Source organism: Drosophila simulans, chromosome 3L, assembly GCF_016746395.2.
Source record: "Drosophila simulans strain w501 chromosome 3L, Prin_Dsim_3.1, whole genome shotgun sequence".
NCBI lineage: Eukaryota > Metazoa > Arthropoda > Insecta > Diptera > Drosophilidae > Drosophila > Drosophila simulans.
The window spans coordinates 372,309-382,653 of record NC_052522.2 but is presented as its reverse complement, the minus strand read 5'-3'; the positions used below and the strand labels follow the sequence as shown (position 1 = coordinate 382,653).

General features: G+C 50.9%; 5 protein-coding genes across 5 annotated transcripts; 2 read left to right on the top strand and 3 right to left on the bottom strand.

Moving 5' to 3' along the window:
• The first annotated feature begins 58 nt into the window (after positions 1-58).
• Positions 59-886, top strand: LOC6734423. The gene has a single exon (XM_002081407.4). The coding sequence runs from the start codon at positions 164-166 to the stop codon at positions 656-658; it is 495 nt and encodes a 164-aa protein (XP_002081443.2). The 5' UTR covers positions 59-163; the 3' UTR covers positions 659-886.
• On the bottom strand, positions 854-4,971 carry LOC6734422. The gene is made up of 4 exons (XM_016168048.3): positions 4,747-4,971; positions 4,105-4,693; positions 1,543-4,019; positions 854-1,481 (listed from the first exon to the last, which is right to left on the bottom strand). Exons 1-4 carry the CDS (start codon positions 4,786-4,788, stop codon positions 1,200-1,202), a joined length of 3,390 nt encoding a protein of 1,129 aa, XP_016029715.1. The 5' UTR covers positions 4,789-4,971; the 3' UTR covers positions 854-1,199.
• A 192-nt stretch (positions 4,972-5,163) lies between these two features.
• Positions 5,164-7,992, top strand: LOC6734421 (cell division cycle 5-like protein). Its single transcript, XM_002081405.4, has 4 exons — positions 5,164-5,350; positions 5,420-5,685; positions 5,745-7,189; positions 7,249-7,992. The coding sequence occupies exons 1-4, from the start codon at positions 5,306-5,308 to the stop codon at positions 7,935-7,937; spliced, it is 2,445 nt and encodes an 814-aa protein (XP_002081441.2). The 5' UTR covers positions 5,164-5,305; the 3' UTR covers positions 7,938-7,992.
• LOC6734420 (RING-box protein 1B) lies at positions 7,944-8,554 on the bottom strand. The gene has a single exon (XM_002081404.4). It carries the CDS (start codon positions 8,400-8,402, stop codon positions 8,034-8,036), a length of 369 nt encoding a protein of 122 aa, XP_002081440.1. The 5' UTR covers positions 8,403-8,554; the 3' UTR covers positions 7,944-8,033.
• LOC27208252 (zinc finger protein 346) lies at positions 8,490-10,245 on the bottom strand. Its single transcript, XM_016183849.3, has 2 exons — positions 10,116-10,245; positions 8,490-10,053 (listed from the first exon to the last, which is right to left on the bottom strand). Exon 2 carries the CDS (start codon positions 10,019-10,021, stop codon positions 8,981-8,983), a length of 1,041 nt encoding a protein of 346 aa, XP_016029714.1. The 5' UTR covers positions 10,022-10,053; positions 10,116-10,245; the 3' UTR covers positions 8,490-8,980.
• Positions 10,246-10,345: the final 100 nt, after the last annotated feature.

The window sequence follows — 10,345 nt, the reverse complement described above, 5'->3', positions numbered from 1 at the left end:
ATGTCTTTTATTAAGAATTTAAAAAATAAATTAATATTACTAAATACCAAAGTAGGCAAAAGGAAATGTTTCAAAACATCTCCCCAACGACATGGACACCTACCAAATTTCGTTAGCTTTCATCTGACTCTGAATTTTACACAATTTTTAAGTGAAATATTTAATGATGAGTATCGACATCGTGATGCAGCTGCTCTACGGAACGGCGCTTCTTACTACAATCATAGTGGCTCCTTTGGCCACGCTGGACTTGGACGTGGACGAAAAAGACCAACGCACCGCAAAAGCCCGCTATTTGGAAGTTATGTTCTACGCGGCCGTTTCACTCGTCCTGACCGCGATGGCGTTAATGCACAGCCTGGTGACCTCGCCGCGTTGGCGGAAGCAGAATTCAGTGAAGATTTTGCTGGCTATGCTTCCCTGGATGGTGGTGTGCTGCATTCATTTCCTGATGAACGTGATCCTGCAGCTCAAGGCGATCTTCAACGTGGCGACCGAGACGCGCCAAAAGACCTTGATCTACGCCCTGGGCTTCTATTGCGCCATCTTTGGTTTGGCCCTGGAACAGATGCTGCACTGGAACGTCGTTTACCATTTGATGACCGACGGGGTAGTAACCAGCATCTCCAACAGACAACTGCCGTTAGTGATATTCTAAGTTCGCGGACCGATTTCACTAGTTAACAACCTATAGCTTAATTTGTAGTAACATAACATGGAAGCACCTTTTTCAGCACTAATTTACAATAGGCACCCACACACCTCCACATTTCGGATAAGAGGTTTGAGATTTGTAAATGTATTTCTGTTCTGAGCATGCTATATACACGATGGGAATGAAACTGGTGTTCAATTAATTAATAAAGCCTTTCCCAATTAACCTTTATATACATACTTATGTACAGCAACAGATGCTTAAAATTCTAGGACAAACATATACAGGAAAAGAAAAACGTAAAAGTCAAAAGAATTATCTTCGGAGAATTCCGAAGTTGAAAAGATCCAATCCATCGACAGCATCATCCTTCCAAAGGAAACAAGCATCTGAATTGGGGGTTTCCCCTTTGCTGTGGCTTCCTGCGTACTTAAAACTAATAACATTGGTACAGTTTTGGTATAAAACTCGATAAAAACTAAGCGGCACTTTGTTCTCGCGCAACCTATCTTCTAAAATATGTACAGAAGGGAGGAAATCGTCCCTAGGAAGCCTGCAGGATATTCTCTTGAGCCTTGATCACCTCCGTATCCACTTTTGTACTGGAATGAGCGAGCACCAAATTACTCTCCACCTTGATCTGTGATTGTTTCGCCACCGGAACATCGCCCTGGGATGAAGCTGAAGATTGATTGTGATTTCCGGCGTCATGCTTGGCCTGGTGAACCTGCAGCAGACCTTGATTGATGCTGGTGAAGTTGCACTGGTTGCACTTGTAAATGATTGTGGACAGCTCCTGTTCAGGATGGCGGGTCTGAAGGTGTATCTGTCCAAGGAGAGCAAGTCTATTAGAAACTTGACTAATTATTAATAGAAATCTATCGAACCCGAAAAGCGGTGCTCTGGATGGCTCGGAAGTCGCAGTGCGGGCAGGAGTAGCGTTTCCTCTCCTTGTGCGTGGCTAGGTGGCGCCGAAAGGCGTTGTGATCGCTGGTCTCGTGATCACAGGTGTCGCAGCGGAAACGCTTATGCTCCTGATGGCTTCGAAGATGAAGTCTCAGGCTGCTTTTGGAACCAAAACGGCGCTGGCACTCGGGGCACTCTAGCTGTTCGTTTCGCTCTTTGCATAGGTGCTCCCTCAGGGTTTTCTTTTGCTTGAAGGCGGCGCCGCAATCTTCGCAGCGATGCATTACAACGGGATTGCCTTCTGGTCCCTCGGAAATCTGCTCGTTCGACTGCTTTCCCATGCCTAATCCTTGAGTGCGATGCAAGCGACGGTGGTTCTTCAGTTGCTTGGTGTTCTTAAATCCCTTGCCGCACTGCTCGCACTTGTAGTTTCGCTCCTCCGAGTGGATCTTAGCGTGGGTGTTCACGAGACGCGAATAGATGGGCGTCTTAAAGCTGCACAGCTGGCAGGAGTACAGCTCCATGTCGATCTGGTGGGTCCGCCAGAGGTGCGTATGCAGACAGTTCCAATTGCTAAAGTTGCTGGACTTGCATTCCGGGCACACCACGGGTTGGTTTGAGCTGAGGGGTCCATTGTGGCATCTGCCGTGATACTCCAAAGTTACGGGTGATTTGAAACGGAACATACAACCCTCTACAAGGCACTTGCCTCCCTCTGGCACTTGATTTGGCCCCACAGAGAGTTTTCTTTTGGAAGCTGCTCCACCAGAGTGCTTGGCTCCATAGGGACGGCCTCTGACCGAGGTGCCGCCTCCAAGAAGCGGCGGGTCCACGGCGGCGGGAAGAAGATTATTGGCCACATAGATGCGGGCTGGCTTTTCGATAGCAGCATTCATCTCGGCTGCCAAGGGAACCAGCGGCGGAACCGGCAAACTACCTAAGGCTGCACTTTGAGCAACAGAGGATGTCCCTTCCGATGATGTTACCGGTACTAGCGGGGGCACTGTCCCTCGTCCTCCCGCTGCAGATCCTTCTTCTGCGTTTTGTGTGTCCTCCGGTGGTGCGGCGTACAACTGCGAAAAATCCTTGACCAGCAGATCCACTGAAGTGTGAGACAAACCATCAAGTGGGGGAGCATTAGCTACTTCACTGGGTGTAGGCAAACCGAGTCCAGCTTCTGGTACAGCATCATCCATCCATCGCCAGCACTCCAGATCCTCAGGTAGGTCATATCCATCCTCGCTGGGCCAACTTTCACTAATAGAGGGCTGGAATTCGCCAAGCGTTTCCGTTGGTCCCTTAAGCTGTGAAGTTACTTCCATAGCCTGCTGCTGCACGGGCGGAAGCTCCATCATGGTCATTGCCATCGGTTCCAGATTGGGCACGATTAAGTGCTCCACCTCGGTGCGATTCATCAGGTTTAGTTCGTCCACAGTGCGCAGGTGCAAGGTGCCCCTCTGCGGTGCCTTCAAAATGTCCACATTTTTAATGAAGATCTTTTGCTTGGTCGTAATGGGAGCCGTAGGTGGCATGTAGTGCTCCAGCTGGACAGGTTGTGGTTCCATTATTGTCAGTGGATCATTCAGAGGAGGTGGCGGAGTTGCCTCTTCCGGAACAAAATCCACACCAAAATCTAGGTCCAAAGCACTAAAACGTGTGTTTTCCACATGGGAGGCAGGTGCTCCATTGCCGTTCAGCACAGAATCAAAGGGAAATGCCTCGGGACACATCTGTGCGAGCGGGGCGAGGCTGGGCTCGAATCCTGGAAGCTGACACGTGGGCGTGAGTAGTGTCTCCGACTGGAAGACATCACCATCTGCTCCTCCTACAACCAGTACACTTTGTCCGGGTTCTGCTGCCGACGGCATGTTGCTATTGAATCCCAATCCGGGCAGAGCAGATGGCAAAACCATCGGTTCCTTGAGGATGTCTACATTGCGGATATAAATCTTCGGCTGACGCGGCTTCTCCGGCTCCCCGCCCACATCAGGAACTTCAAGGAGACTATTGTCCGTAATGAGCGAATGATTCTGCAGCTGGAAGTCGAACGGCAGCAAAGCTGTCTCCCTGAGCACGTCCACGCTCTTGATGGAGATCTTCTGGCTGGGCTTTGGCGGCGGAGCGGGTAAATTCGCAGCAGGTGCTGGTGGCATAGTCTGTTCGGTCGGCGATGCACCTACAGCCACACCTTCCAGCAGATCAAGAATGTTAGCGGCGGACCCGCTATCCGGCATTAAGGGCGGGAAGTTCGGGAGTGGCTCCCTTAGGCAGTCCACGCTTTTTATAAAAATGCGACTCTTGGGTCGATTTTGGCTCTGCGACATCTGAGTTTGCTTTTTGGTCTGTGCTTCAGTGACTTTTCCGCCCACAAGCGTGAGTGTTTCACTGTCCTCCATTTGATGGTCCAAGCTGAGGTGCACGCTGAGCGCATCGCTGGTGTAGAAAATGTTTGAGCAGCCTGTCGAAGAACACGTGAAAAGTGAATGCAAATAGGATGAAGCACCCTAGCAGAGCACTCATATGGAAGGCGCACTATGCCTCACCTGGACACTGTTTCCTGTGCTGCTCCATATAGCAGTTTCCCTGGCTAAGGTGTTGTTGAAGACGCATCTGGCAGAGGCTTAAGAACGGACAATTGGGACAGCGCAGGATAAGAGGCGGGCCCTCCTGAATCATTGCCTTGCCCTCCACGCTGGCGCAGCTGGAATTTCGAGTTGGTGGCGTTGGCGTGGCATTCAGGCGATCCTTTGCTGCCGCTTCCGCAAGTTCCGACTTGATCAGTTCCTCCGACTTGATTTCCGCTGTGCGCCTGCGGAAGGCATTGCGGTAGCTCTTCTCCGGTTGCTGCAAGTCGGTGGTGTGGATCTGGACAAAGGGAATGCCCTGATTGGGCTGGGACTCCACCGCCACCTCAGGAGGTGATCGATTCCCGCCATCGGCCAGCCACAAAGTAGTTCCAGAAGCGGTGGCATTTGCAGCAGACGCGGAGGTAGATCCGGATCCCGATCCGATGACCAGCTCGTCGTCAAAGAATCCCCCGAAGTTGGAGTCCTGCTCCAAGGAGTGAACCGGCGTGGAAAGCGACAGGTCCTGGTGCGGATGTGAAGGATGCGGGTGCGACAACGGGAGCAGCTGGAAGACACACGGCGTGTTTTTCTGGCCAGAGGTACTCGCTGGTTGCTCACCTGGTTGCCGCCGTAATATCCCGGATAGGTCGCATCGCTCATCGTGGGTGCCTTCCTTGGTCCAGTTGCTACCCGGTGCCGGATTCCGGTTGCCGGTTTTCCGCTTCCTGGGCACTAGCCTTTTAACTCCGCATCACAATATGCATTACGCAGAAAAACAACTTTTCCTCACAAAATAACTGATAGCGAACAGCTGTTGCTGTACACAGTGTGGCAGCACTGTTTGCACAACCATATTCGGTCACACTGTATCATTATGTTTTGTCGTGTGTAATAGGCCTTTATTAAATACAATAAATTAAGTTGCGAATATTAAAACCGAAGTTAAAGCAAACGCTCTACGAAGACACAATAAAAAATAGGACAATTTTATTAACTAAGCTAGAATAGTTTTACTAGAGTTTCTATAAATATACCAAAACGTGCTGGGGATATCGATGTTATCGAGGACTAACCATCGCTAGCGGCTACTGCAAAAAAAAAGAGCGGAGTTTCGTGGACTCGAGTGAAAATTGTGAAAATCCATTATATACGGCAGAAAGCAACATAAGGTCCCAGAATGCCGCGAATAATGATCAAGGGCGGCGTGTGGCGCAACACGGAGGTAATTATACCAATAGTTTATGGGTTAATCACACATGGCTTACATGGGCTACCTATTTCATTTTTCCAGGATGAAATCCTAAAAGCCGCGGTTATGAAATATGGCAAGAACCAGTGGAGTCGTATTGCCTCCCTCCTGCACAGGAAGTCCGCTAAGCAGTGCAAGGCCAGGTGGTACGAGTGGCTGGATCCCAGCATCAAGAAGACCGAGTGGTCCCGTGAGGAGGACGAGAAACTGCTCCACTTGGCCAAGCTGATGCCGACGCAGTGGCGCACCATAGCCCCGATCATCGGGCGGACGGCAGCCCAGTGCCTGGAGCGCTATGAGTACTTGCTGTGAGTTCAACGCATAAAATACCAAGTAGAAAATTTCTGATTCCTTTCCTGCCGCACAGAGACCAGGCCCAACGCAAAGAGGATGGCGAGGACACGATGGACGATCCTCGCAAGTTAAAGCCCGGAGAGATTGACCCCAATCCAGAGACCAAGCCGGCGCGACCCGATCCCAAGGACATGGACGAGGACGAGCTGGAAATGCTGTCCGAGGCACGCGCCCGCTTGGCCAACACGCAGGGCAAGAAAGCCAAGCGCAAGGCTCGCGAAAAGCAACTGGAGGAAGCCCGCCGCCTGGCCACTCTCCAAAAGCGGCGCGAGCTTCGTGCCGCCGGCATTGGCAGCGGAAATCGCAAGCGGATCAAGGGAATAGACTACAACGCCGAGATTCCTTTCGAAAAGCGTCCTGCCCACGGATTCTACGACACTTCCGAGGAGCACTTGCAGAAAATTGAACCCGACTTCAACAAGATGCGGCAGCAGGACCTAGATGGAGAACTCCGCTCAGAGAAGGAGGAACGTGAACGCAAGCGGGACAAGCAGAAGCTGAAGCAGCGCAAGGAGAATGAAGTGCCCACCGCAATGCTGCAAAACATGGAACCCGAGCGAAAGCGTTCCAAACTAGTCCTGCCTACGCCGCAGATTTCCGACATGGAACTACAGCAGGTAGTCAAGCTGGGACGCGCCAGTGAGATGGCAAAGGAAATTGCCGGTGAGAGCGGCATAGAGACGACGGATGCTTTGCTAGCCGACTACTCCATTACACCCCAGGTTGCAGCCACTCCACGTACTCCGGCTCCGTACACCGATCGCATCATGCAGGAGGCGCAGAACATGATGGCCCTCACCCACACAGAGACGCCACTCAAAGGCGGCCTGAACACACCGCTGCACGAGTCAGACTTCTCCGGCGTGCTGCCCAAGGCGGCCTCCATCGCCACGCCTAACACAGTGATTGCCACGCCGTTTAGAACCCAACGCGAGGGCGGAGCAGCCACTCCCGGCGGATTCCAAACGCCCTCCTCCGGTGCCCTAGTTCCCGTAAAGGGGGCAGGAGGGGCTACGGGTGCCGTCAATACACCTGCCTACGTGAGGGACAAGCTAAGCATCAATCCCGAGGAGAGTATGGGCGTCACCGAGACCCCAGCACATTACAAAAACTACCAAAAGCAACTAAAGTCTACACTACGTGACGGACTCTCCACGCTGCCCGCTCCACGGAATGACTACGAGATCGTGGTGCCCGAGCAGGAGGAAAGCGAGCGCATCGAGACCAGCTCAGAACCCGCCGTGGAGGATCAGGCGGATGTCGACGCCAGGCTATTGGCGGAACAAGAGGCGCGCCGAAAGCGGGAGCTAGAGAAGCGCTCCCAGGTTATTCAGCGTAGTCTTCCGCGACCCACTGAAGTGAACACCAAGATTCTGCGACCGCAGTCCGAGAAACAGAATCTTACGGAACAGCAGCAGGCCGAAGAACTGATTAAACACGAAATGATCACCATGCAGCGTGAGTAAACCCAACGTTTCCATTTTAACCCAAGTAACTAACGTCCTTTTTCTACGCAGTGTACGACTCGGTCAAGGATCCCGTGCCCGGTCAGTCGCAGCACAAGTTGGAACAGCTACAAAGCTACTTCAAGGCCAATCCCTACGAGGACATCTCGCAGCAAGAGTTGGCGAAGGCCAAGCAAATGCTCACCGAGGAAATGGAAGTGGTGAAGGAGCGGATGGCGCATGGCGAACTGCCCCTAGACGTTTATGCCCAGGTGTGGCAGGAGTGCCTCGGCCAGGTACTTTACCTACCCTCCCAACATCGCTACACACGCGCCAATCTGGCCAGCAAGAAAGATCGATTAGAGTCTGCCGAGAAACGGCTGGAGACAAATCGCCGCCACATGGCCAAGGAAGCCAAGCGCTGCGGCAAGATCGAGAAGAAGTTGAAGATTCTCACCGGCGGCTACCAGGCGCGCGCCCAGGTGCTGATTAAGCAGCTTCAGGACACGTACGGCCAGATTGAGCAGAACTCTGTCTCACTCTCGACATTCCGCTTTTTGGGCGAACAGGAGGCCATCGCTGTGCCGCGGCGACTGGAATCGCTGCAAGAGGACGTGCGTCGCCAGATGGACCGCGAGAAGGAGCTGCAACAAAAGTACGCTAGCTTAGTAGAGGAGCGCGATTCGCTTTACTCACAAATAGAACATATAACTGGCGTTAGGCCCACGGCCCAGCAACTCCTGCCCGACCAGGAAGCGTAAACCTTCTTTTGGAACCTAAGTCCGCTCTAATTTAATTACAATAATTACATGCCAGCAAACAGTTATCACCATCTCCTGCACGATCCATATTCCTCGCTAGCGGCCGTACTTCTGGTAGACCCACTCCTTGTTGTCCAGCGGACAGACCAGGCGCGTTTTCAACCAGCGCGCGATGCAGTGGTAATGGAAAGCGTGGTTGCACTCGCCCCAAGCCACAGTGCACTCGTCTTGGTTTGCATTCGGGTCCGCCTGGCACTCGATGCACAGGTTCATGATGTGGTTACGGCAGATGGCACAGTTGTCCACTGCTACGTCCCATCCCCACATGGCGTGCGCAACCCACTTCTTCACCACAAAGCGCTCCGTCCTGGCTTGGCCAGCTCCTCCACTACAGGATGGCTCTTCGTCATTGAAGTCCATGTCGTGGAAGTCCTCCGTCTCCTCAACCTCCATCTCCTCGGCCATGGTGTGAAATAACGAAATTTTTTTCTTTTTCTAAATAAGTGTCGATTCGTATTCGAATTTGATTTGAACTATTTAGAACTCAATATGTCTTTGGCTTGACAGTTATAAAACCGATTTATTTACGAAATCACAACGGCGAATAATTTTAAAAATAAATGCAGAGAATGTTCATAAAAAAAATAAAACCTTGTGATCATATTAAGTGGAATTCATGAAAGCTTATCATCGGTAAACCACTTTTTAATCCCAAAATTTAGACAATTTTTTTAAACAAGAATATCAGAATCAGATACCAGTAAATCAGATAGTGGAAGTTCGATAGAGAAATTTCAAAATTCTCTTGGCATATCGATAGAAATTTTTATTCCGAGTTTAATATACCCCTCTATGAGTAATGGGTATAAAAAAGTTTATTTTAGAATGCCTTTCTTAAACAATATGGCTGTTTCCCACACTCGAATGTCATTATTATTATTATTTTTATTATTATTAGGAAGATACTAGCTTCAAGCTGGTAAATCAACGGCACTACTAACGGAAACTCATGGCTTAGGCTTAGGGCATATCAAATAAATTCTTTACACGGTCTTCTCAGTTTGGGAAAGATTTTTAACCCTTTTCAGGTGCTTCTTGCCAATAAAGTGCTGTTGCAAGATGGTCTCATGGTTCATCATCATGTCGCAGGTCTGGCAGTAGTACTGACCCATTGGAGTGCGATACAAGGCCAGTTCCGCGGCATCCAATTTCTTCGCTTCAGAGGTCGGCGCCTCCGGAAGACGAACATCTTCCGACTGATCGTGATCCTGCCCAGAGGTCCTAAAGTTCTTTTGGTGCCTGGCTCCAGCCAAGTGGGCCTGCATTTGTGCAGCAGAGGTGACGATTATTTTGCACAGGTTGCAGGTGCGCTTGATCGCGCTGTTCTCTGATAGTAATACGTCCGTAGGGGAATCTTTGGTTAAGCCCTCCGTCTTGGGGAACAGACTCCCTATGCCGTGACGACCATCCGACGTATCGCAGTTCCTGGCTCCGGAGGGCTTCGCGACGCTCTGTTCCACACGCATGTGCTTTCGACCCAAGTAGTGCTGGCGGGCGTGCATCGAGGAGGTGAGGTCCAGGTCGCACAGGTCGCAGTGAAAGGCGTTTGGGCCGGTTGGTCCTTGCTTGGCCAGCCGCTTCACTGGAGGTGCCTCCAGACCCACCTCCGTGTAGTTCTTGGCCAGCCAGGCGCTGATGTGTCGGTCGTGGGCCTTCGATTCGTAGTGATCCCGGGCGCGCTTTCTCGAGGTCATCTGCACCTTACACAGCTGACAGTTCAGTGGTCCAATAAGCCTGTTCAACTCCTCCGGATAGCTCTCGTCGCGTCCGGGAAACAAGACCAATTCGCCGTCAGCCTCCAACGAATCCTTCTTCATGCACTTAGCCTTCCGTTTCATGTGGGTCCTGTTGGACCCATTATTTTTCTTCTCCGTCCGCTTACCAGGTGCCACCAGCCTGTTACTGGTCGAATTTTCTGCGGCTGGACTAGATTCGATACAGGCTCTATCCACACGAATTCCGGGGGTATCTCCCGTTGCAAGGTGGGAAATGTGGAAGCCTGTAAGGGACCCGGTGGAGCTCATCTCGCGACTAAAATCTATAAGCCAATACAAAGCTAAAGATGGACCAAGGGATCAGACGCATGCGTCAAACACTGCCAACCTTCAAATAACTTACGCTACGTTCTTCTGACATTCGTCCAACAATATTTCTTATGCTACTTAAAAAGTCGTCTAATACTAGTAACTCAATAAACAATCAAGCCTACTTATTTTCCAAAAGTTAATACATTATCATGCAAGGAAACATCTAACGATATTTTATAGTTTTTAAATATTTCATCTCTAGGCAAAGCCAATTGTTTGGCGCCGACCTCGGTGGATATTTTGAAAAATGTACGAAAAAAC